This window comes from Phaseolus vulgaris, chromosome 1 (genome assembly GCF_000499845.2).
Source record: "Phaseolus vulgaris cultivar G19833 chromosome 1, P. vulgaris v2.0, whole genome shotgun sequence".
Taxonomy (NCBI): Eukaryota; Viridiplantae; Streptophyta; class Magnoliopsida; order Fabales; family Fabaceae; genus Phaseolus; species Phaseolus vulgaris.
Window position 1 is genome coordinate 49,746,671 of NC_023759.2, and position 26,730 is coordinate 49,773,400.

Sequence of the window (26,730 nt, forward strand, 5' to 3'; positions counted from 1 at the left end):
TATATTATTTTGCAGAAAGAGACACAACAATGAACTCGTAAAAAAGAATAGTGGGGATGAATTGGTTTTAAAAATTATTTGAAACATATTTATCCTCTTTTAAGTTTTTTCAAAATTATTTTAATTAAAAAATTTAAATGCAATTATTTTGGAACTTAAAATTGATAAAACAATAATATAAAAAATATAGAGGAAGGGAAAGCTTTCATCCAATCAGTTATTCAATCTTTGTAATAATTCAAATCCACTATTATTCAATCTTCAGAATAATTAAAATCCACTATTTTCATTGTAAAAATACTAATATTATTATTTTTTAAATAAAAAAATGAAATTATTTTTTTATCCTTAATATAAGAATCAAAATCGTAATTAAGTCTTAAAGAACATAGTAATTTTGTGTGTGTGTGTTTATATTTGCTTTAAAATTTACATACAACCTCAGTTGCCGACAAATTTTTATATTTTAGTGTTTTAATTTTTTAACATATGTATATATTTGAAAATCTGTAGAAAGAGGGATATCCATTTTTTCTATAATACTATTTAAGAAGGATGTAAATGTTATGTTTATAAATATAAATATATCTACTTAATTATGTGATATATTCGTTAGATGATGTAAAAATGTTAATATAACAAGTTTAATAAGAATTCAATTAAAACTAATAGCATACATACTATAAAAAATAATAATATCTTTTTTTTTATATTAATGTATGAATAAATAAATGAATAAAACGTTTCATCTAAAGCTTGTTCTACAATTGTTTTTGATTAATGTCTATATATATATTAGAGTAAAATAAAATTATGACGAGAAAACCCTAAGGATGAATTAATAAAATAATAAATGGTTCTAAATTCTAAGGCTTTGGACGCCATAAAGTCTTCTTACCAACAAGAAACTGATTTTGATACAATGTTACAGACCAATGAAGTGAATGCAGAACCGGACCAAGCTTGTTCATGATCTCCATAGTATCCTGAACCACTAGATACCCATCTGGTCTCAGTATGCGATCTATCTCCACAACCACATCCACAATGTCACATCTGATCACAAACATTATTGCAAACTGTGAGAATCTTAATTAACACATTTTTATTACAATGTAACCTTTTGTTTTATCCAATGTAGCATAAATATGGGAAATGTTCTCAAGAGAAAGCACTATAATATAAACCTATAATAATATAGTACAAAATAACATGGATGGATGATGGTGTGGGAAAATAAGTTAAATCACCAAAGTCAATTTGGTAAGGTGAGGGATAGAGTTTGAGAATATTTTATGCGGTGAAAGAGGAGTCTGACCGCCATTTGTTTTTCGAATGCAAACTAGTTTGACTTGTTTGGAGTCTGTGCTACGCTTGGTTAGGTTTGACGTTTGTGAACCATTCTAACCCTTACTTCCATTTCCTACAGTTTAGAATGTGTAATGCATATGAAACTGTTAATGCAATTTGAAGGATTACCTGGAAGTGAGATTTGGAGACTCAGGAAAGATCATTTTTAAAGGAGGAGTGGTGGATGTTTTAGAAGTGTTTGCTCTTATTCAACTTAATGCTTGGTTTGGGGTTGCCTCCAAGGTTCTTTCAACTTGTTTTTATCATTATGATCGGTGTCTTGATCCTCTGGTGTGCATGTATTTGATTTAGTGTTGTTTTTTAGTATTGGTTGTTTGGTTGGATGTTGACGGTTGTGCTATCCGAAGTTGTTTAGGGTTTCAGTTGTTAGGTGTGTTTGTACTTTTGTTTTGTTTTCACCAAATGAATTATTGTTCTCTATAAAAGTTAGACCATTCCTAAAATTTTACTGATAAAAAAAAACAAATTGTGGCGTTAGTTTCCTCTGTATGAATACCTTTGCTGAAGATGTTTGAAAAGAAAGCTTGCATGAAGAAGATCGTAGGTGCGAGGGTATGTGCTTAGGGACTCGCACCAGTCATGATATATTCCTATTAGCCCTCGGTCAAATATGGTAGTAAGAGTATCTGGCATGTCAATGGGTACTACATTCATCACCCACACTGGTAGATCAATTAGTGTCGTGCCAAATCTGGAGGGAAAGCAATTTTAAGTTAGTGTGTTGACATGCAGATAATGCAAACGTAAATTTCAATGTGTAATTGAGTATAATTTACCCTCCATAACCAGCATTCATGTCCATTACATTTCGAACACTTGACCAGTTTATAGAAAGTCCATCTCTATAAACTTCTGAAACTAACTCAGACCAGTGCTTGGTGTCGTTCAAGAACTTCTCAGTGGCCTCTGATTCACTCGATAAGCTTGGAGGTATACCAGTAAGCCTTTGGGGCCAAGACATTGGCCAGCTCTGAAGGTTACCCTCTCCATCAACTGGTAGAGGAATCAGGCAACCACTCAGTCTCGCATACCTAACCACAATCATGCAAACAAAATCACCAGAGATACAAGTTAAACTAACACTAATAAGCTTAGCATTGCTTCTATGGTTCGCCTGTGAACATTATTTTTTTTTTATCAACTAGTAAGAATAAATAAATAAAATTAATTCCGGAATGGTCTAACCCAGATTATGAAAATAAAACACACCTCACCTGCCTATCCATTTCCAACAAAGAAAGAAAAATAATCTCTTTAACAAAAGAAACTAAAACACTAACATACGCCACCCCAACTTAAAACAACCAAACTAAAACATTCGACGAGAGATTAATAGCAAGAAAAAAAAAACAGGAGACATTTTCTATTGTTTGAAAAACATTTGCTTGTCAGGTTATTCCACTCATGTTGGTATTGCAGAGAAAACAAAGTTGGTAAAAACATAAATGTCAAAGAAGTTGGACCAAAAACTTGAACATATATACCAGGATGAGATACTTTTCTTATCGCTATCTTCACATAAAGGAGGTTTATTCTCTTTGCGTTCGTGATAACAGGAAGATGAGGTAGGCTTCTGGTATATAACAAGCCCAATGCCAGATGAATCGAGAGTCTTAGCCACAACAGTCCAGCACATTGCTTTTGTCACGGTCACCATGGCTGCACAAAACAATTGAGGATGACAACATCCATCATTAAAAGAATTTTTATGCTTTTCGAGAAATAAAAAATCAAAACATGCATGAAAATGTAATTATCTTCTTAAACATTCCTACAATTATTGTTGTACCAGGGAACTGGAGATCCGAATAGTAGTAAAAATCAAGATCCACATCATATTACGAGTTAGTGACGTTAATTATAATTAGAGTTTATAAAGATAGATTAATGTCCATTAGGTCTGACTTAGCCATTTTGACAGTATAAGGTTCACTAGAACAATATAAATACGAGGAAAGTTTCATGATGAAAAGTAATGTTACTCTGTGAATTGAATCACTCACATTAACATTTGACTTCACTTAGAATCGAAAAAGAAAAAAAATGTAGTAGAATAGTTGATCTCTCATAAATAAGTTGAAATAAGAAGATATGTGGTAAATAGATTTTTAATATTTTTCGCTTGTATTAGACTGATCAACAGAGCAAAACAGAGTTTTAAATTCAAACAATTAATATTGCAATTTTTTGTATGTATATATGAAACATAATTAATTACAACTGAAAACATAATCATTTATATGGTTGTATTACAAGGAAGCTGAATTCATGATGGTGCATAATTTACAAGTTATTAACAAATTCTATAGTAGTGAAAAATCTAAATAAAATGTTACCTTATCTTAAATATGAGGCTATTTGATATAAATTGAAAAAACATATAAGAAAACTAACACTCTTTCAAATATTTTTAAATTATTTGTTTGTATATTTTAAATGTTTCTTAGTATTTCCATGTACAACTTAAAAATATAATATTTTTCCATTAATGCATACCCATTAAAAATAAATATTTAGTTGACAATATTAATTTTGTCTAATAAAATTTAGATAATTGAAAAAAATAAAATAATAGTATTAGTAACTATAATTTTTTTGGAATATTAGAAATAACATTAAGAGAAAAATAATATTATATTATGTTATTGTATAATTTTTTATAAAATTTGACATGTAGATTGAGATTTCAAATTTCAAATAAAAAAATATTATTAAAAAAAATACAGCAAATATGAGGACTAGATTCATATTATTATTGTATAATTTAATATTATTTCCAATTTTATAAAATAATCACTTCATAATTAATTATCTTTTAATTTTGATTCATACTCATTCTTGTTAAATTTTAATAAAAAGTATTTTAAGAATTTCCTATATTATCCAATTAATTTAAATTATTTTTTCTATGATACTTAGTAATTACCAACTTTTCACTTATTTTTCTTTAGTTTCTAATTTTTTTATTCAATCCAAATAACCCCATTTATCAGTCTATTCTAAATGAGAAGGGGGGAAATTGACAAGAAGCCCATATTCTTACACACCCTTCTCTTACATTCCATTATTCTTTAAACTTTTCATATTTTTCCTTATCAAAGCATTGATCACATCTTTCATGTATCTTTCTTCCTTTTCCATCCTCCTCAAAAAGGTGTGCATACCCCAAAAGAGGTGGAAAATAATGTTTTGTTTTCAAATGACAAAACAAAAATATATATTGAAAACCTACTCTACTATAGAAGAGCTTATTAATTATATGAAGTTTCTTCATTTCATGAAAAACTGAAATTTTAGACAGAAATTGTATACTCGAACATGTTTTGAATATATTATTTATCATGACAAAAATAGGCATATGCATGGGGTGAGGGACAAACCATTCCATACTTTGCGATCTCTTTCATCATCTCGATAAACTGGTGTGGCAGACCATGCAAAGAAACCACCAGGTCTAAGAACCCTGTTCAGCTCAAACAAAGGTTTCCCACCTGCAGATTTGTGAACAAATACTCTTGTCATAAACATAGCACAAATAGAATTTGACAGTGGATAATAGAACAAGGTTGTCCTGATATGGACACAAGTACCATCTGCATCCCAATGCACCCTGCATCTTGCACAATGGATCAAATCAAATCCATTGTCAGGAAATGTCAACTTTTGAGTTCCGATGACAGAAAGAGTTGCAGGAATTCCTCGTTCCAAAGCAAACTGTATCTGAGCTTCATGCTCATCCTTTGGTGCAAATGACATAGTAATAACATTTTTGTCCAGAAGATATCCACCAAAGCTGGCAACTCCGCAACCAACATCAAGAACAACCCTAATATTCTTTCCCCATTGGATTGCCGGTAGTGTCTGCCAAAATATAACAGACATTCAGAAAACTACAACGTACAGTAATTATATAAGCAGAACATGTGTAAGATACTAATCAAGTCATGCATGAAGAAAAAGTGAAAAATGCTTGGACAAACTCATAGAAACAAGGGAGAACAAATTTTGAAGAGTTACTAATGGATAAAACATGGACGCAGTTCTTTAAAAAAAATTATATTGTTCTCTCATCTGAATTGAAATTTCAGCTCAATGATCTACATAGGTCTCTGATACAGACTTTTAAAGTACATATTTGTTGAAGTGAGCTCAAATTTTTATTGGAAAACAATTTCAAAAGCATGAAAGGAACTGAATCGAAATTTTGTTCTTTTCTAAATTTTACGGTTTCTCCAATTTGTTATCTCCCCCCATGTATATGACAGGTGAACATGTATAGGGGAAAATAACGATTGTGACATGATGATAGTTGAGGCAAATTATGAGAGACGATGCGACGAGATATACCTTCTGTATGAATTCAGTATAATGGTTAACTCCTTCTTTGAATTGAGTACCACCTCCGGGAAAGACGAGATAATCTCCGGACTTCACCACCCAGTTTTGCTCCTTCTTGTATTCAACCAGCTTCGGATGAGGAACATTATCATACCAAATCTGAAAACCAAAACTAGTACATCACACAAACATCTACCAACATTCTTCCACCCAATAGCGGATCATTTATAGAAGATTACTACTCTACTCCCTATATCCAATTTCAAGAAACTATTAGGTAGTTGGCGATCATGATGATGATCTAACGTAATCAAGTCTTATTAAATTGAAAATTTGGAATACATGTCACGTCAAGATTGACAAGAACTATCGACAAGTTTTGTGTGGTGAAGAGGTTGAAACAACCTATGCATCAAACACAGAGAAGCAAGCATTGATTGAAAACTAGAAAAAGAAATCTTACCACCCAAGTATGAATCTCACCATGTCCCTGCTCTTAGGCCACAGAAGGGGGACTTTGTAGGCTCTGGGAAGGGGCAGTAGACAGTGGGGAGGAGAATGAGGACAGTGTCTTTCCCTGTGTTCCATGTGCCTCCTTGACCTGAGAGACTTAATGGCCTTAAAGTTGTCCAAACAGGGTATATAATCCACAGCCAAGGGACCCTTACAAAGCTTCCAATCAATGCTTGCATCATCCAAGAAAGGCTCTCCCTTGAGTGGCAGTCTTTGGGGTTTGGGAGGCGGGGAAGAAAAATGTGCGAGAGGTTGCGGTTTGACATCAGGGTAGAAGCCAATGGGATCCAAGGTGGAGGTTGCGTTTCTGGTGAATGTGAGGATGGTGACACAGATGAGAAAGAGCAAGAGGGTGAAAATGAAGGGGCATTTTCTCTCTCGGAACAGCCTTTCAACCCAAATTGCCATTCTTGATATTAATAATGTTACCAACTAATAGAGACAGAGAGATGGCAAAAAAGATGAGGAACGAGTTATCACGTAGATCAAGGAAAGATTGGGTTAGCATTTGTGCAATGTTTTCATAGTTAGGGAATTGAAATGGTGGGACAAAGATTATGTGACAGTGAGAGTTTGGAATGTGAAAATTAGAAAGGTAGGTGTTGTGTGAGTCAAAGGCAGAAGACCCAATATCAGATCTTGACTTTCCAAAAGATACGCAGTTCAGAATGACACATCATCACATTTGAAACCTTCCACTCAACTATTTTGCAAATGTATCGCCATATAAATATAATGCACCAACCTACACACTCTCTCTCTCTCTCTTTTTCCTCTTCTTAACGGAAAAGTTGTTACACATACAAGTACAACTCTACCTAATGCTTAATGCTCAATTTTGTATACTGCCTAAATATTTGTTGGTGTTCAATGTTGCTAAGATACACCACATAAGGGAACAGACAAATATATCCAGTGTGTATCCAAATACGACATCATAGAGTAAGGTGATGGTTGTACATACGATTATATAATAAGTTTGTCAGTATTCAAATTATATATTCGGACATTAGATAAGTAAAATTCTAAATTAATTAGTCTTAATAGTTCAATCAAGATAAAATCATGATCATAATCAGAAAAGTTAGGATGAATTTTATTAATGTATACTAGAATCATGATCATAATCAGAAAAGTTATGATGAATTTTATCAATGTATACTAAAGAGACATCAACAAGAAGGATATCTCTTATATATCAATTGTTATATATCAATTGAGGGTGTATTCATTTTTAATTAGGGTGTATTCATTTTTAATTATCTTGAATGTTCTAGACTTAAAATCTTCTAATATTTTGTCTGAAATATATATATATATATAATTGATTGATTAATGTATATCATTATAGACATGTGATTAAATGTGATTAATACTGTGAAGGAGGGAATAATACTTGATGTTTAATTATAACTAATTACTTGTAAGATAAAATTAACAATAGGTCGTGTAATGTGTATATCATACTTGTAAAAAATGTCTAATGTTAATCAATACTATATAAAAAAAATTGATTCTCCATTGTGAAATTTTAAACCATATTCCCCCATGTTGATATATCATAATTCAATTTTTCAAACGATTTTATCTTAATTATAGTTAACTAATTGTATATACTGTGCAAATATAAATACTAATAATATTTTGTAAAATATATTTGCTTTTAGTTCAAATTTATGATAAATCACAAAACTCTGAAAACCGTGTTTATTTAATAAATTCTAACTCATCACGACTTAATAACTTGGAATTAACATATGCCTAAGTCTAAGATTCAAATCATATAAATTGTATCTAATATAATTTCACTAAAAACCAACAAACTAACATAATATCATGCAACTACAAAGGGATTAAAGATGTTACTAGAGTTGATCTATCCTATATATTTATAATTAGACATAAAATCATATATTTTTAGGTGATTATCTAATTTTAAGTACCCTTTTCGTATTCAATCATTTTCAAAAGATCAAAATTACTCCTATAACCTTAATACATAACAAAAATAAATTCAACACATAAAACCCCTATATTTTATTTTTTATCAGCAAAGAATTAAGTAAATTAAATGGAATATGACAGGGTATTCCAACCCTTATCCAGACACCCACATACATTTAATCTAAAGGCTAAAAACAGAGAATACAAACAAATCCTAAGCTTTTAACCAATACTTGCGTCCATTTCCTACGTCCATTTCCTCCAATCGTGAAAATCAGCCCCACGGACACAACTCCAAACCAACTTGCTGATACGACTATGTCTACACCTATCTCATATGAGCCAACCAAGACCATCCAGATCTGTTCAACATAGAGAACCCCTATATATTACTGACAAAGTAAAAGACTAATCTGATTTGAGCCTTGCCAAAGAAGATACAAGCAAGAACCACATCACAAGTGGGTGGTTGCTGCCTTTCTCGTTAGTGCAGCATCAAAGTGAGAAAATGAAAAGAAAGCAGCGAAATATATGATGTCCAAATCCAATTTCTCCTACTATAATGGTTTCATACTGGTGAGCCAAGATGGTTTCAAAAGTCTGATCATGAAGTTCACATAAACAAGCCTTCCCTTGACATCTGCACCAAAATATCATTTTGCATTTTCCAAGATTGTTCGGGACCCAAATTAGGTCAAGATAAGGCTTCCATGCAACCAGAAGTCACAACCGTAAATGATACAGCCATGTTGGAATATAATACAGGAAATGCCACTGATGATGGATAGTTTCCGCAAACACAAATGCAGTAAACAGATACTGTGGATGGATATTTATTATTATGGATAGATAATCGAGCAAAAATTAATAGAAATCGCAAGTAATAATTTAGTGTTAGTTAAGAGAATTGCCTTCGCGAGTATCTAATAATCAATAGCAAACCAGAGAGAACATGGAAAGAGAAAGAGAGGGCCAGGTAAACTCCAATCTCGCTTCGCAATTTACATGACTCAACAAACAGTAATTCAAATTTGTATTATACAACCGCATTTGAAAGCAGTTCATAAAGAATAATTAAAAAAGACAAAATTAGTAAAGCCGTACTCTGCTATCGATGCCTTACTATACCACCCGTTTTTTTTCACTCTGTTATCCCAGAACCGTTATCCACATCAACCTCGCCCATACCTGTATCTTCTTCCTCCTCACTGTCTTCATCGCCACTGATCTCCTCATTATCTTGGCGTAACTTGGCCATGTGCTCAGCAAGCAATTTATCATCGCGTTCACTCACCTGAAATAAAATGCAGTGTCAACCCTCTCGAAGTAAGAAGGTACTAATATTCTACTCTCTCCCTTTACTGACATCAAAAGATAGAGAACAGGATCCAGAGGCAGATGGAAAATATTTTGTACATGCATAAAATAGATAGATGAAGATCAAAAAACAAATAGAGGAAGTGACACTCACTGCTCTAGCTGCTTCCTTAACCACAAGTTTACCCTTGTGTTGCTCTATTGCTTGAGTGCAAGAAGTAATGGCATTGTTTAGAACCAGTATTCCTTGCTCCTATCCAGACCGTCACAAAATACACAAATTATTTTCAATAGCAAGTTTATCAATTGGACTTTATTACACAAATCTACAATTATGAATATTAAATACCACATGTTCTATTGTCTAGCAGATGTGATATTAATAACCTCAGTTCATTGAGCTCTCCAGATGTCTTTCAACAACACAATTGGAATTAAAATCTCCAGAGTATCAACAAAGTACCCATAGACAAGCCATGACTAAAGCTACTTCTAGATTTATTAACATTGGGTATCAGGATAAAAAAAAATTCATGCCTAAGAGAAATTGCTTCTCATCGGGTAACAAACAAAAGACACAACGACCAAACACCATATTGCAAGAGAGAGTGAGAGGTACATATGGAAATTTGGAACAAAAAGCAGAAACTTTCAAGTAACTTCCGATGCACACTCTTTGAAACAAATACTCCCTTTAGATTTATTTTTACTTGGACATTCTTTAAAAACCAACCTACACCAGAGAAACATAGTTTTACAATATCACATTGATTATGATCAAATAAAAAGAGTGTTGAGAAAATGTTCAGGTCTTCAGGGTGAATTCTATTCGACCGTTGCAAAATGCACGGCTTCCATGGCAATCACGGTAGGTTAAAAATTCGCCAACCTAGTTCTACAACCCAGATGCCCTCAAACACAATCTAAAATACAACAATAGTGACAAACTCATACTTCACATATCCAAAAATTAAAAGGCATAATATGCACTCAATTCAGGTCAAAAAGCCAATCATCATAGTAAAATATATGTGAAGATTGCAGTAGTAACCTTGTCCAGTGTCTGAGTGGTAAGAACATAAAGTGGGGGAGCAACAAGTTTAATCTTGACAGGGCAGTCGTCGTTTCCAGAAGCTTCAGCTCTACGCATTGCCTCCTGCAAAATCAAACAATCATAAAACCTGAGAATACTGTGGTAGATAAGTTATAGGCAGTAACATATCAAAATAGCAGATCAGATGCTTGAAAGAAAAAGAGGATCTTTTATCCAAAAAAAGAGGAACAGAAATAAATAAGACCTTAATGTGAAGAACACCATCAAATTGAAAACATTTCATTTCAATATCTGCCCTAATTTTCAAGGGCTGGGGGGTCATCCGCCTTTTAATATTCTTCACAAGAGAATCCTTAACTTCCTCAGAAACAGCTGGCACTACCTTAGTCACCTGTGGCAACAACAGAAAATACACTTATTCATCAAGAACACACAAGAAAATGTGTAAGTCTTACTCTGATAAAAACATTTACCTCCTGCCCATCAGGGCCAACTTCCTTGACCTCACGGGTGAGAGTATTCAAAACAGAATCAGGATCAGTCACAATTATTTTGAAAGCCTGCAAAGAATGAATTTCAATCACCAACTACTACTAAAAAGAGTGGAAAAAAAAAGCATAAAAAAACTAAAAAAGAAAGAAAAACAGGGACCTCGAAAGCATGACCATACTTGCGATACAAAGGCCATGCAATGTGAATATAGAGATCCTCCAAATCGATGCTTAGGGTTTCGGCGACGTGGCGCATGATGGAATGGACGAGCTTGCTCTTGTTGTACCTCTCCTCGCAGGCCTGAATGTCTTCTTCGGAGACCCTGCGCTTGCTGAGATCGATGTATCCCTTTTCCTTGTCAACACGAAGGACCATGACGGGCTCGATGCGCCCCACCTTGATGAGGCTGCTGACGCTCCGAATCCGGCGGCGGGAGAGCTCTGAGAACAAGATCATGCCCTCGATGTTGTTGTACTCCAAAAGCGACACGTAAGCACCCATGTCGGCGATGTTCTTCACCTGAATCATCACCGCCATGTCCACTTCCGGGTACTTCGCCTCGTACATTCGACATTCCAGGTTCGGACCCATGCCTGCTTCCAATCACCGAGCCTTCGGTTGGTTTCTTTCAGTTCTGTTGGAGACCCAATCCGAACAACTCCTAAAGCTATATATGTTCCGTGCTCTTGTGGGCCTTAATTGGAATCAATATAAGCCCAAACATGGATCGGGTTCTGTGATAGTGGATTAAAAACATATGATTTTCTTATTATAGGCGATTGCTTCCTGCACCATATCACCGCATCCAATTACAGGGAAAAACCGAAAATACCCTTAAAAAAATGGGTACATTTTGGATTTTTTTTTTTCAAAACACAATAATTTCTTCCAGGTATTATTTTCAATTCCATATTTTTTTATTCAGAATAGAATTTTGATTTTTTTTTGGATTTTTATATCCGAAACATAAAAATCTTTTCTGGATTTTTTTTTTGAATGAATTATTTTCAATTCTGGATTTTTATTTCTGGAATAAAGGATAATTTCGGAATTTTGAAATTATGTTGAGTGGAGGTTGAAAAGTGTTGGGTGCATTTGCCCTTATTCTATGCTTTAACCTATCATGCTAGACTTGTAGTGTATTTTATTTTCATTATTTTGTATAGTATATACTTCTATTATTATCTTTGTATGTAAATCATACTTGTTAACAATATCACCATTTTTATTCTTTTTTTCAAATTTTTTATTAGTAGTTCAATTACCATTTTTGTCATCACCTATTTTATATTATTTTTATTATATAACTTCTACTGCAAAGTCATTATCACACTATTATATAACTATATTATTATTATAACAAAATCTTGAATTATATTTTCAAAGTTATCATTATCATAATTATTAATATTGTCATTCCCATCACATTATAATAATAATAATAACAATAATAAACATTTAAGTTTGATTATTTTAAGCGCCATAATGGATTGGAGGCAACGATCATTTATTATTTTTTTATTTTCGTTTCTACAATACAAGAATTAATTTTTTTTTGATTATTTTATATCAATTTTAAATTGAGTAAAAATAAAATAAAAATGATTACTATTATTTTGTATTTTTAATATATTACATTAATAAATTTAAAATAAACCATATTTTATTATTTTTTTCCTCAGAGATAAAATTTCTATTTAAGATTATTTAAAAAATATTTTATAATATCAAAATTAATGTGTAGACAGCACGTTATAAGTTCTGATTAAATTATAATTACTTTTAATAAAAATACAATGTTAAAACTAAACTATTGAAAATAAAATACAATTACTTTCTATATTAAAATATAAATATATTAATTAATTAAAATAAATTTTTTAAATTTTTTTCACTATCTTAAATTGAATTATTATTATTATTTTCATTATATTAATTGATATTTTTCATTTGTAATATTAAACTAAACGTCATTAAAGATAAAAAAAAATAGCGATTAAAAATATTAAAACTTCAAAGATACCAAACATTTTTCCTGTAAATAAAACATACGAAATCATATTGAGATAAACTAAAAATACACTTAAGCTCACATTTATTGTCTTTTTCTATAATAAATTAGATCTTTTTTTTGTAAACACTTCCATGATTACAATAAGAACCACAATAGGTAAAAATATATGGGCCAAAAAGAGTGCTGTTCTCAGCTCTTATTGAACATGGAATTTCAAGGCCTTGAATGAAACCTCCCAGGCATCATGCTAGTGTATTGGAGCTCAAAATAATCGAGCTTTCACCTCAGATATGTATTGCCATGAAATAGAAATACGTATAGTTTATGATAAAGTTTAGTTTTATCATAAAAATAAATAAATAACCAATATGATAAATAGAACTTTTAATATTATTACTATTTATACTTTTTAAGTTATGGAAACATATAAGCAAAAATATTGTAATTATAATTTGAGTTACAAATCCATATCATTCCACACACCCTTTTATGCATCTATAGCCTTTAGAAGAACTAGATAAGAACTAACAAGAGAGTGAAAAGAAAAAGTGTAATCAAGCAGTCACTCCCTCCTCATGGAGCAGCATTTGATCAAAGTGCCACACACCTGAAAATCCACATCAAAGAAAACAAAGCATTTAGAGTTTTTTTTTTTTTTGCTAATATGATTGTTTTTCGATGAAAGAAAGCACTTGGGAATGACATATTCAAAAAAGTTGCCTGCAGCTGAACAATAATTTTTTACCATGTCCTTTGCCAACTCTTCTGAGCTGAGCAACGTACTCAGAGATTTTTTTAATAGCTTCCACCTACCCAAGTAAAAAAGTATGTCAAGTTTCGTTATTAATTTTCTTTGACCAACATAAATTTAAAGTATGTCAAGTAAATCTTTATCAAAGTCACTTAATAATTTCTCTAATAAACTTAAAAGAAAAAGTTCCCTTAAATTGCAACACCACATTACCTGTTCACCTAAAAATTCACTTTCAATAAAATCTGTCAACTGCACATCATTGTTCTCTGAGGCAACCTGTCAAATAACATGCAACAAGTTCAAAGAAAGGAATCAGCATTTAAATAACATCGAATTGGACATAAATGGGACCAATAAAAAACTCATCTTACACTGTGCAACTTAAGAAGCTTCTCATTTGTTAGCTTCTCCAACGACAGAGCAAGTTCCATTGCTGCAACAAGAAACAAACGCAAAACACATTTAGTGTCATACATACAAATTTACAGGGAAGTTCTTCAGGCAAAGCGAAAACTTTGAACATGTTCTCCTACATCATCTCTTACATATGAAATGATTCTGGCAATAAATTATATAGTTTATAATCTTAACAAATTAAGTCAACATGTGCACCAAATTAAGTCAGCTTTTGCTCTATGTTTGTTATTCATAATCTTTAAATGTTTCAACCTAAAACGAGGCTTTACAAACTAAACACACATATCTCTTAAAATAAATCCACGACAATGCCGCAAAAAGATAAAAGTTTGGCTATAAATTATATAAACACAAGAAAAAAAAAATAGAACAAGAGGGGGTCATAGACACTAACCATACAGGGCATCTCCCTTTTCCTCATGGTCAAACTCAGAAAAAGGCAACACAATAGATTGCAACTTCACTTTTCCACCACGTTTGTTCTGAAAAATACATTAACACAAACAAATTTCTCAGCATCGCTTTCTAGAAAAAACTTGAAAATTAGCATCTGAAATGTGACACATAATCTTTAAGTACATTAAAAGCTGTAACCAATTTATACCTGATATTCCATCAATTTCTCAGCATGCTCCCTTTCCTCCTCACTTGACTCCTTGAAAAATCTGCAATGATGGCAATCATTAATAACTACTCCCCACAAGGTAAATTAGAACACAGCAGAAACTGTAAATAATTATAATATAATTATAATATATAACCAAACATTACTTGGCAAGACCCTTGAGCGCAACATTGTCCCTGTCGAAGTAGGCAAACATCGCATGATAAACATACGAAACATTGTACTCCACACTGCAAAAGGAAAAACCAAAACATTAAAGCAAATCAAACAGCATAGACCCAGAAACTATAAAAAGCCTTAATCAACTGCCACCCATGAAAATAAAGTGAAATTTATAAGGAATTATCGCTGGTGAGTATAACTGAAGAGAGAATTTTAATTTTGAAGTAAGAAAAGATAGAAGCGAACCCACTTGATCTGTTCGTTGATAACAGCCTCAGACTCATGGGTGTACTTCTGGCGAGCAAGGGAAGCTTCTGGGAGCGTGGGGACGAGGTCGAGCTCCTTCTTTACCTCTTCAAAGGGTTCAAAAACGACGCCGGTTACGGGACGGTTGTTGGAGCCCTTGGAGGCGCTGGGAACGAAACTTTTCGCATGAGAGCAGCGAATAGCAGAAGAAGAAGAAGAGTTTATGAGAGGGAGTACATGGTCAGCGGAGGCGGTGGCGGTGGCGTTGGCGATGGCGTTGAGGTTGAGTAGAGAGAAGGAAGAAGCGGTTCTGAGAAGCATGGTTGCAGAAAAGAGGAGAAATCAATGGTTGAGTTCGTTGAAGAATGAGGTTGTTAGAGTGAGGTAGATACAGACGTTGGAATTGGCGCGTGGGGTGCTCCAATAGCTACACTCTTTCTCTACTTCCCTCCAATCACTGCTCCTTATTTCTTTCATCTTTTAAGTGGTCAAGTTTTTTCTTCATTTTTTTCTGTTTTAATTAATCATTACACGTTTTAAGGGCCATTCCATTTTGCACCTCCATGGTTTGAAACTCCACCTCCAAAAAAAAAATTTCTAATTGTATCCTTTAAAAGTCTGTATCTTGTATTGTACCATCTAAAGTAGAAATATCTATTTCGAATTATATATTCTAAAATATTAAATAATATTGAAAATAAATAATATATGGGAATTGATTTTTTTTTTCAATCCAAAAGCGTTTTGTAATCCAAAAGTGAATCGTGGTGTTGAGATTATATCAATCTTACTGTATCCATGAATTAAGTTTTCCATAACTGAAAGTCCAGAATAAATATAATGCATTATGGAAAGGGAATTTTAGAAGAGGAAATGCATTTTGGAAAATAATTTTTTGAAGAAGAAATTTGTCTTTCGGAATTATGTTTGTGGAAGCCAAATCCGAAATGTATGCTAGAAAACCAAATCCAGAATACATTCTCACATGCACTCCATTAAAGAAGACATTTTTGTCATTTCGCAATAGTGGTACGGTGCAGGAAGCAATTTGATAAAGTTGAGGAAGCAATTACCCTTCTAAAGATGCTCAATGGGCTTTGCAACCGCGTCAACTCCCAAAGATATGACCAACCGAAAAAAAAACGGCCCAGTGAATAGAAAAATAAATGCATATAGAAATTAAATATACGACCATGCAACACACTCGCATAGATTCTTGTGGCACTTACACAAATCCTAGTTAAGATTTCACCAAATTTATAATTTAGTGTAGTTAAAAATAAGTGTATTCCTAATCATTGTGTAACCTACTTTTATTTCTTGTTTCTCTTATATATATATATATATATATATATATATACTGAATATTTTCCCATATACTCTGTATCTATCATTGTTGTTGACCTTGTTCAATAATAAATGTCATTACCACCATTTACAGTTGATAACTCATAATTATTTGATCTACACTTATACAATATTCAAATCTTTAAATAAGAATATCGACAAAAGACATGTTTACACGTCACATTGAACTCAATCCATGACATTTAGTCCTCTAGCCTTGAACATGAGCCAACGAGACTATAAACTTTCATCGGATTTGATCCATGATATCACAATATACAGAGCATCTTCATGTATAACTCAAATCATAAATATACTGAATAACATCCAACATGTTGAAGAAATTTATTATTTTTTACTTTTTTTAACAAGCATTCTGAAAGATTTGTTAATAGAATTAAAAAATGATTAGTTTGAAAGCATTCACCATATGATGGGAAGAAAAGATGATGCATCTCGAAAATGAATCTTCATAAGCACGATGCTCATTTAATGTCTGCGTTGGAGGTCTCATGTTTTTTTCCTTCTAACGTGGTGAGATGTCTGTTTCTTGGCCCATATTTTATTGTCTTCAACGTTCCTAATTAACCCCACCACAACTTTCTCTCTCACCTTCCTTCTATATGCTCTCACCTTCCGAGGAGTTGAAGTTCTAAAACTTTTTTTTTCTCTCATTTTTTATATAAATTTTTGCTTCAACCTAAAAACATCTTGACAGGGAAACTGCTTATAAAATATCTTTGACTTTCAATTTCTCAATTTTTATTGTGTATTGGGACTGTTGTCTCTAACAGGATAGAAGCACTGCAACTCATGGATTCTTCTTTTAACACTTACATTCAACTGTTAAGACTGTTTCAATCGTTAAGTTTATTATTGTACATTGGAAGTGGTGTTTGTTTTGACGTGATTTTACGTTTTTTTTTTAAATATATAGATATAGGTTGAGATTTTTTTAATACAATTCAGTTTTAATTTTTTTTATCAAAAAAAATAAACTCTTCAATGTGTTTCAATTCTTATTTACAAAATCTCAGATCAAACTTTTTAACTTCCAATTAACGAGAGTTTCAAAAGATGGGATAAAACATCAACCAACACTACAAGAAAATCATGAAATAGAAACCAATTTTTAGAGACAAAAATAATTAGTTACAATAGGATCTAAAATAGAGAACATTTTAGAAACTAAAAAAAAATTGGTTTATAAATTAGTTTATATTATTTTTTATTATTATTAAATAGTTTCTAAATTGGTATCTAATTAGCAACTAAGGTTTTAACCACCAATTATTTAGTTTCTAAATTTGGTAGAAAAACTAATTTAGAAACCAATTTTTTTTTTAGGTTCTAAAATGGTATCTAATTTAGTTACTATTGCAACTAATTATTTTGGTTTCTACAAATCGATTTCTATTTCATGATTTTCTTGTAGTGCAAAGTGGCATGGACATGACTAGATTGATATAAGCATAATTATAATCGAAAACAAATACATAACCACCTGAAAATTATAAATATCAAACCAAACCTGCGATCTTAAAGTTAAACACACCAAAACTTCTAATCTTAAACAAAATGTTAAAACTTTCAATTCAATTTTAATTCTTCAAAGATATGAATTTCTTGTTTATATTTTGATGCAGTAAATTGGGATAAAACATTATCGAAATAATAATCCAAACAAATATAATTATATTTTGTAAAATTAAGATGTCTGATTTTGAATTAGTATACAAATTATAAAATGTTATATACATTGTTTTCTAAAAGAACATAGACGTAGAATCTAACTGATTGACCACATTCAAAAGGACGTGGTGGATTAGATTAAATTAATGAAGTCCTATTTAATGGATTAATTTCTGATAATCAACTGAAAATTTTGAATTAGCATAGAATATCATAATCTCTAACACTGATATTGCAATCCTCATCAATAAATTTGAATAGGCTTTGAATCATGTGAGGCAATTAATGCAATGAAAGCCTAGGGTTTCTACCACACTAGCTCCAACTCTTACAAATTTCAATGGTAATCTCCATAGAAATTAGCTTCATTTATAATAATCCCTACAACTTAATTGCATGTCAGGAATCTTATTAATAGCTTGGTGGAGTTACCTATGATTTCTTTGCTTTAATCTCAAGCAACAATAATTTTTATTTTTCAAACAAAGTTAAAAAACTGTGGATAATTTAAAACAATTTGGAAATTTCATTAATATGTAACTAAGAAGGGAATGGATCCCTGCAGTGACGTTAGCACAGATCCTAACCTTTCCATAACTATTTTATATAATAGTTTGTATTACAAAATATAACTTTTAAAAAATCAACATTTATTCTTCACATAATTAATTGACACTAGATATTCATTTGTTTTAATTATGGAATTTTTTTTATTCATTTACAACATTTATTGTTATTGATTACAAAAATTATAAAGTAGGAAAGGTATTTTAGTAAAAAAAAATATCAATAATATAAAAAGAGTTAAACAATTTCCTAAAAAATATTTAGATTAAATTACTTCGTAGGTCGTAAACTATTTGATGATTTTTAATTAAGTTCTCAACCCACTTTTTTATATGACTTTGGAATTTGTATGTTTCTTTTTTATTTGAGTCCTTTTACATGTATGTGTGTGCGTAAAATATAATTATTATAAATTTTCATATTTCATGAGCTTTTTTATGTTGATTTTTATATTTTTTTGTAAATTTTAGGGTTTTGGTCTCATATTATATATATATTTATTGTTGATTAAAAAAAATCGATTTCGTAAGAGATAAATGAGTTGCATCAACACCTACAATAATTATTGTATTAAAACTTTGAAAAACTTACCTTTTAATTAAAAAATAACAAGAAAAAATATATTATATTATGAGACCTATTAAAAAAAGTTAAAAACTTCAAATAAATTTTAACATTAAAAAATGTGTCATAAGTTTTTTTCATTATACGTGGCATTAATGAAATGTGTAAATAATCCACAAGTTCTATCTAAAATTAAAAAATACCGAACACTATCACTCAACATTAACATTTAAAAAAGAACTAGAAACATTAGTCAAACAATAGTTAAGAGACCAAAATTAATAAATAAAATATTTTAAAAGCAAAATTCGCAAAATTAATAGGATAAAAAAAAATATTTGACTCAATTACTAATTCGATTTAAGTTAATAAATAGAAAAGATAGTTTGATAGAACCCATATCATGAATTCCAATTTTTTTATAGTAAATTGGTAAGAATTTATAAGAGTCATTTCCATAGAAGTGCTATATGAAGTCCCTAGCTTAAATAAATCACATCTATAAAATGAGTAACTTATCACTACAAGAAAATCATGAAATAGAAATCAATTTTTAGAGACCAAAATAATTAGTTGCAATAATAACTAAATTAGATACCATTTTAGAAATTAAAAAAGAAATTGGTTTATAAATTAGTTTCTATTATTGTTAAATAGTTTCTAAATTGGTATTTAATTAGAAACCAAGGTTTTAGAAACCAAATTTAGAAACTAAATAATTGGTAGTTAAAACCTTGATTGCTAATTAGATACCAATTTAAAAACTATTTAACAATAATAACAACTAATTTAGAAATTAATTTTTTTTATTTAGTTTCTAAAATGGTCTCTAATTTAGTTATTATTGCAACCAATTATTTTGGTATTTAAATATTGGTTTCTATTTCATGATTTTTTTGTAGTAGTGTATTATTCATGAGATCAAATCAGAGATATGAAAGTTGAGAGAGAATAGAATAATGAAGTGGCTACAATAATTTTACAAAAGAAAGTGAGAATGAAGAAGAGTCTTCTAAAGAATACAGATTACGTAGGGTATGAAGTTAATCACCATTAATAGAAGCCGCCTATGCTAACTAGCCCTAATTAATATAAATGCATGCATGCAATTAATTAATTATATTCACTGCACCAGCAACATCCAAATCCGACTGTGTAATTAAAAAAATAATTAACTATGTTTAACAAAGTCATTAAATATATATAAATAAAAACTAATCAATACTAAAAGATTAAAATATTATCTGAGAGGGGTGTATTTACTTCATAGTTCCTCCACACCAATGCTTTCATCTTAATTTTTCTTCTTTTTCTTTTGTTTTTTTTTCGGACACTATAATTTTTCTATAAACAAATAATAAATTAAATTAACAGAGAATACTTAAAGTAGAGAATACTTAAAGTGTACTTCAACCCTAAAAAAAAATTATTAACATAACCTACCAACCAAACAACAATTCAAAAAGAATAAAATAGCTGTGAACAACCATATTTTACATGACAAAAAAGGCAATCAACAATGTCAACCAAGTAGTTCTTAGTCTCATGCAGAACCTTGTATGTACAAGGAGGGAAAAAAAGGTGGGTCATAGTTTTAAAAAATTCTAATATTAGTTTCTTTTTAATTTGTTATCGTAATTTTTTTAGTTTTTTTATAAATTTTAAAAATATACCATTTTTATCTAACAATTATAAGAAAATAATTTAATTAAATAAAAAATATATATAATTAATAATTAAAATAAAACTTTAAATTTTCCAAACTCTATAGAATAAAAATACCGAAAAGCAAATGATAAATAAAAATTAATTAGAGATCAAAATTGTAATTTAAAAAGACGGTGCTTTGCTATAATTTTTTTTAACAATTTGTGATATTTGGGAATTCTTTAATAATTCATTTTTTTAATTTTCTATATAAAATAAATTTGTTCCGCCAATATAGTTTCACATTACTCAGCAGTAGAGACTAATGATAATTTATATACTTGTTTCTCCTCCAACTTACCGAAATGCATTTTAAGAACAAAATCGTGACAAAACACCGACTTTCAAAATGGATAATACTATTGGACTGGAGATCCAAACAAAAATTACATATATTTTATTTTTAATTATGATCTTTTATATTTTATTTTTTAATTATGATCTCTTAGCTGAAAATGATTACTTAGAAAAAGAGCCTAAGTCGATAATTATAAAATGATAGCTCACGAGATTAGTCCTCTCTATAGTTTGAAGTTGTGAAAAAAAAAATGTATTGCATGGTTGTGATGTATCTGTTTCCTATTGGGTAGATTTTTTCTTGATAAGGAAGATCTAAGATTAACCTATAAAAATTGGCCTTGACCAAAGAAAACAAAGTAAACCAAAACCGTTCACTAATTATGCTAAACCATGGGCGATGACTGGCCCAGATTAATTGAATTAACTCCATTTTCTGGTTAATTAAGAACCAAACTAGTTCATTCATCAAACACTTCAAATTGAAACAATCATATCGTGTATTAATTAATTCTTATCTCTCCTTTTAGACTTAACTGCATGTCAATTACGTGTTTTTTTCTCAACCTTTTAAATCTAGCTATTTTATTTAAATGTTGGTTTATATGTATTATATATTCGTAGTGAAAATACATCTATGTTCGTACGTATGGGTCCACATTTCTATCATATTAAAACATAACAATTTTTTAAAATATAAAACTTAAATATTACATTTATAGATAAGTAAGAATATATTTACAATATTACATATACAACTATCTCACACATACTTACTTAATTAATTACTAGTCAAAATATCATTAGTTAATATGAACGTTACTAGTATTATATTATCATAAAAAAGTATCAATTGGTGGTATATGAAAAAAAGTCAAATAATCATCTTTATTTATAAAATATGAGAAAAGTTGTTGGAGATCCCACGTCGACTAAATATTAGAGTCTTTCATTGTATATAAGTGGGTGCAAACCTCAACTCTATGAGCCGGTTTTATGGGGTTGAGTTAGACTTAAAGTCCACTTCGTAATAAAAGTAATTTTTTTATTAGATTAGATATTTAAAAGAAAAGAGTATAAAAAGTAGAAAGCAATTAGGTTTTTATAGGCTTAAAAACTCTAAACAAATATTTTGATAGTTAAATGCAACACAAAACAATTAGTGATTGCTTAAAACATTATCTAAATATTTAAAATTGTATTGAAGTAATTACCATTGTCATATTTATTCCTAATCGATATAAGATAAAGTTTCTCTTCACATCATTTTGATAAAAAAAATTTATCGGTGATTGTGTTTATTCAGATTGTATGTTGAAGTTGTTTCAGTTTGTATTATCCAATAAGACACTCTAAAAAAGTTGTGTAGCTTGCAAATTTTAAACTAGTATTTGTCTTACAATAGTTTAAAGTTCTTTCACACATGTTAAAAAAAATAAACATGTTACTTTTTTTCTCTCATTCCATTATGTCTCATTCTAATGTCTTCTATTATAATTAACATTATTTTCTCTTTTGTTATTGTACCTACTTACATTTAATATGTATTCATAAGATACTCATATACTGTATTATTAATCATTTAAATATAAAGCCTTATTATATTTTCAAATATTATCTGACTATAATATCATAAGGTTCAATAAAATCATATCATTTAATTAAAAGTTTAGACTATAGAATCTTATAAAGAATATGTTCACGTCAAAACGTCAAGGAGTTGAACTTATTGTGTTCACTCATCAATAATATTGTGATTATTATTTATCATCTCAATAGTTTAACGTATTCTAAGACGTGAAATTTCACTTCATTGATAACTTATCTCCAAAAATTAATTTTCTATAAGAATAATTACTCAATTTATTATTTTCCATATTTAGTCAAAATAATATATTTATTCAAATAAAAAGACTATTTTAGTAAAATTGATTCAAATAATGGTATATTTATAATTATTTTTAATGTATGAAATAACTTTAAAAGTCTTGTGTAAAACAGAGGAAGTGTTATAGTAGTCTCGCTTTTCAATAAATGAATTACTTTAATTGAAAGAAAGTAATTGATATATGATAACAATTTTTTTTAAAAATAAATTTATTGAAAGATGGTCACTTCAGTTAATTTGATTTTTTTTATATATAATAAATTTATTTATTTTAACTAATAGATTAAATAATTTTTTTAATATAATTTTTTAGTTCAAACTTTAAACATAATGAATGATTGTAATAAGAAATAAGTTTTGAGTAGTATTTTTTTTAATAAACAAAATTTGAAAATATTATAATATTATAATATCAAATGATGAAAGTGTTATAGTCTAAAATGATGTTGAGAGTGTGATATAGATGTGAAGAAGGAGTTTATTGAATAGAGTAAAAGTGTGCACGGAAGAAGAGAAAGAAAGAGGAATTAATATTAATGTGCATTCACGTGAATGTTTGTATGTGGAACAAACATCCACATTTAGCTTCATGAATTTCTTGGTATTGACCTATTTCTTAAAAACCCTACTCCTCTATACTCTCAACTCAACTGATCCACACAACAACATGCTACAATAACGGTCAAACCACAACACTCTTTCAATTTACACAACCTTTGGCGGCGCCCACGATAACCTTTCCCTTCTTTTTTTTATACTCTCATCACAACTCTAATCAAATTACTTATGTTAATTGAATCTAATTTTTTAATTTTTTTTACATAACCACCTAATTTAAGTGTATAGAATATGCAATTAATCTCATTTCAATGATAACAACTAATTTCAAATATTACATTTATATAATTTATTAATTAAGTATTTAACAACATTAATATTTGAAATTATCTTTTACAATTTTAACTGACCAGTTCCAATTAGATTTAAAATGGAAATTGTCATTCACCATGTAATGTTTCCCAACTATAAACAAATAATTAACTGAATACCTTAGAGAGATTCAAAGAATTAGACTTTAATTTCATATGACTTCAAGAAAGCTGTATTTTTTATTTATAATTTATTTTTGCTTACTAATAGTGTATTTTATTGTAAGTTTAGTTTTCAATTTTCAATGAGTCTTTTTTGCAGTATCTGAAACTTTAATTTTTCAGTTTAATGGCCATTCATAACAATATAAAAATGTTTTAGATGATCATCTAATCACAAAGTATCATAAAACATGACTTTTGAGATAATTATTATAAAAGTCAACAAACTCATAGTATATTATTTGTTATTAAAAGAAAATGTATAAATATTTTACAATATGCATACTTTTATTTTCTTTATTTTTCTAAAACTGACTTAAATAATTGTTTAATTTCTATCATGTATTTTTTTTGTCTCTGTAATTTTATTTTATTTTTAGTTTTGGTCTTTTTAACTTTGCATTACATTTAACCAATAAATCTACTGATGGATATGATGATTAAAAGAAAGTTTAACAGAGACAAAAACCAAAAGAAAAAACAGAGACGAAAAACAAAGCACACCTATGTTATAAGAAGTACAAAAAATATTTAAGGCTTAAAGAAAAAAATGGTAAGACTACAGTTAAAGCCTATGTCACAGATTTTGTTCCAGAACGATCTGGACACAGAAGGCCTTTTTGGACCCTTTTGAAATTCTGCAATAACCAACTTGTGACACTGTCTGATGCAGACTTTTTCTTAAGAACCCTATTTACCAATCACCATATAATATGTGACTCCAAATCAAATTGCCCACTTGATGCAGAAAAACATTCACAAAGCAACTTTTTTTTCTTCTTACAAATTGATCACAAATATAAGTGCAGTGCATCAGAAAGAATGAGTAATGGATTCTTTGGGGTTAAAATTACACATGACCTTGCCTCAGGAAATTAAATAAGGCAACCCTTTAGTTTATCTGATAAAAAAATGAGTAATCTTTAGGAGTTGAGTCTGATTGATACTTGAAAGTGATACTCATAGACTGTTGCACAAAAAGCTAGGGACTGGCCATTATAAATACACCCTCTTTCTCTCATTTTATCAAGCTCGGTTCCTTTCTGTTCCTAACTTTCTTTTTTTCTGCTTTATTATGCTTTTAAGCTTTTACTCCCAAACCAAGCAAGGAATCTGTAATCAAATGGCTGGGAATTCTCCATGTGCTTCATGCAAGCTGCTGAGACGCAGGTGTACCAAGGACTGCATCTTTGCTCCTTATTTCCCTTCCAATGACCCTCAAAAGTTCGCCTTAGTTCACAAGGTTTTTGGAGCTAGCAATGTTAGCAAAATGCTGCAGGTATCTCATACAACACCTATGCTTTTTTTAGTATTATGAAAAGGGAGATATTTAGATTCGATTTCAGCTATAACTTTTTGGTTCAAATTGGTTTTTTCTTCTTGTATGGATGAAAATCTCATATCAGATATAATCAAAATAGTATATATAAAGCTTTTATCAGGTAAATGGGGTGTTGAAGTTGAATTAGAGTGAGAGTGAGATTCTAAAATGTATGCTATTGGTTCAGGAACTTCCTATTCAGCAGAGAGCAGATGCTGTGAGTAGTTTGGTGTATGAAGCACATGCAAGAGTTCGGGACCCTGTGTATGGTTGTGTTGGGGCCATATCCTATTTACAAAACCAGGTTTCTGAGCTTCAAATGCAGCTTGCAGTGGCTCAAGCAGAGATACTCTGCATCCAGATGCAACAGGAGCCTGTGATGCCAAATCCAGAAATGGAAAACCCAGATCACAAATCTTACCTTCTCCACAATGAACTCCCTCAGTTTCTCAACTATGCCTCTTCTAGCAATGTAATTTATGATGCTGTCACAAGAGAGAGCATTTATGGACATGATTTGGTTTCCTGAATGCAAAAGCTTTTGCCCTTCTTTGCTCCCTACGAACATTATTTTCACTCTTTTAATATAGTTCTGTGATTTTTTAAATTAAGACAATTTAAAATAAAATTTCTGTTGAAGAATCGACTATAAATTAAACATATAATTAAGTTACAGAATATATTCCGATCCAAGTTCGAATGATAACATCATTAGGTTAATCATCACATTTGAAGTATTGTCTCTTTGGTGGACGAGTCTTGCACTTCCGTGATTTAAAAGATAAATATATATTTAAACTGTCTTTAATTTCAAAAAAAATATAAAACTATATTGACGTATCGAAATAGAATATCAGTATCACTCTTACTTTATAATATTGAATTAGATATAAAATTACGTACTAAAATCATATCAGTATATTTTAAAATTATTATATATATTTATAGAGTCTTTATCAAAACATTGCAAATATCTCATTTCTTATTTGATGTGAAAGAATAAACTTTT

At 30.1% G+C, this 26,730-nt stretch overlaps 4 protein-coding genes across 5 annotated transcripts; 1 reads left to right on the forward strand and 3 right to left on the reverse strand.

Moving 5' to 3' along the window:
* Window positions 1-729: 729 nt before the first annotated feature.
* On the reverse strand, window positions 730-6,751 carry LOC137816260 (probable methyltransferase PMT23). Its single transcript, XM_068619338.1, has 8 exons — window positions 6,193-6,751; window positions 5,719-5,868; window positions 4,962-5,232; window positions 4,752-4,862; window positions 2,856-3,030; window positions 2,148-2,402; window positions 1,868-2,062; window positions 730-1,056 (listed from the first exon to the last, which is right to left on the reverse strand). The coding sequence occupies exons 1-8, from the start codon at window positions 6,628-6,630 to the stop codon at window positions 867-869; spliced, it is 1,785 nt and encodes a 594-aa protein (XP_068475439.1). The 5' UTR covers window positions 6,631-6,751; the 3' UTR covers window positions 730-866.
* A 2,392-nt stretch (window positions 6,752-9,143) lies between these two features.
* Window positions 9,144-11,682, reverse strand: LOC137815100 (eukaryotic translation initiation factor 2 subunit alpha homolog). 2 transcript variants are annotated; one of them, XM_068618141.1, is made up of 6 exons: window positions 11,189-11,682; window positions 11,011-11,097; window positions 10,782-10,928; window positions 10,535-10,639; window positions 9,638-9,736; window positions 9,144-9,460 (listed from the first exon to the last, which is right to left on the reverse strand). In XM_068618141.1, exons 1-6 carry the CDS (start codon window positions 11,618-11,620, stop codon window positions 9,308-9,310), a joined length of 1,023 nt encoding a protein of 340 aa, XP_068474242.1. In that variant the 5' UTR covers window positions 11,621-11,682; the 3' UTR covers window positions 9,144-9,307. The 2 variants fall into 2 exon arrangements, with proteins under 2 accessions (XP_068474242.1, XP_068474243.1); XM_068618142.1 differs by having other exon boundaries at window positions 11,208-11,677.
* Window positions 11,683-13,412: 1,730 nt separating this feature from the next.
* Window positions 13,413-15,738, reverse strand: LOC137815102 (ferritin-3, chloroplastic-like). The gene is made up of 8 exons (XM_068618144.1): window positions 15,252-15,738; window positions 14,986-15,069; window positions 14,819-14,879; window positions 14,609-14,696; window positions 14,169-14,230; window positions 14,008-14,073; window positions 13,789-13,852; window positions 13,413-13,650 (listed from the first exon to the last, which is right to left on the reverse strand). Exons 1-8 carry the CDS (start codon window positions 15,566-15,568, stop codon window positions 13,598-13,600), a joined length of 795 nt encoding a protein of 264 aa, XP_068474245.1. The 5' UTR covers window positions 15,569-15,738; the 3' UTR covers window positions 13,413-13,597.
* A 9,665-nt stretch (window positions 15,739-25,403) lies between these two features.
* On the forward strand, window positions 25,404-26,278 carry LOC137815104 (LOB domain-containing protein 12-like). The gene is made up of 2 exons (XM_068618145.1): window positions 25,404-25,679; window positions 25,909-26,278. The coding sequence occupies exons 1-2, from the start codon at window positions 25,476-25,478 to the stop codon at window positions 26,248-26,250; spliced, it is 546 nt and encodes a 181-aa protein (XP_068474246.1). The 5' UTR covers window positions 25,404-25,475; the 3' UTR covers window positions 26,251-26,278.
* The last annotated feature ends 452 nt before the right edge of the window (window positions 26,279-26,730 follow it).

Bases quoted from the DNA above. Each gene is read 5' to 3' on its own strand.
- LOC137815102 (XM_068618144.1), bottom strand. From the start codon at position 15,568: ATGCTTCTCAGAACCGCTTCTTCCTTCTCTCTACTCAACCTCAACGCC. The intron at 15,070-15,251 runs GTGGGTTCGCTT...TTCCTTTTGCAG, and splicing joins GTTATCAACGAACAGATCAA to TGTGGAGTACAATGTTTCGT. The intron at 14,697-14,818 runs GTATAAATTGGT...TGTATTTTTCAG, and splicing joins AGAAATTGATGGAATATCAG to AACAAACGTGGTGGAAAAGT.
- LOC137815100 (XM_068618141.1), bottom strand. From the start codon at position 11,620: ATGGGTCCGAACCTGGAATGTCGAATGTACGAGGCGAAGTACCCGGAA. The intron at 11,098-11,188 runs GTCCCTGTTTTT...CATTCTTTGCAG, and splicing joins AGTATGGTCATGCTTTCGAG to GCTTTCAAAATAATTGTGAC. The intron at 9,737-10,534 runs GTTACTACTGCA...CGGTCTGGATAG, and splicing joins CCACTCAGACACTGGACAAG to GAGCAAGGAATACTGGTTCT.
- LOC137815104 (XM_068618145.1), top strand. From the start codon at position 25,476: ATGCTTTTAAGCTTTTACTCCCAAACCAAGCAAGGAATCTGTAATCAA. The intron at 25,680-25,908 runs GTATCTCATACA...CTATTGGTTCAG, and splicing joins ATGTTAGCAAAATGCTGCAG to GAACTTCCTATTCAGCAGAG.
- LOC137816260 (XM_068619338.1), bottom strand. From the start codon at position 6,630: ATGGCAATTTGGGTTGAAAGGCTGTTCCGAGAGAGAAAATGCCCCTTC. The intron at 4,863-4,961 runs GTACTTGTGTCC...ACAAATCTGCAG, and splicing joins GGTGCATTGGGATGCAGATG to GTGGGAAACCTTTGTTTGAG. The intron at 2,063-2,147 runs GTAAATTATACT...CTTTCCCTCCAG, and splicing joins ATGAATGCTGGTTATGGAGG to ATTTGGCACGACACTAATTG.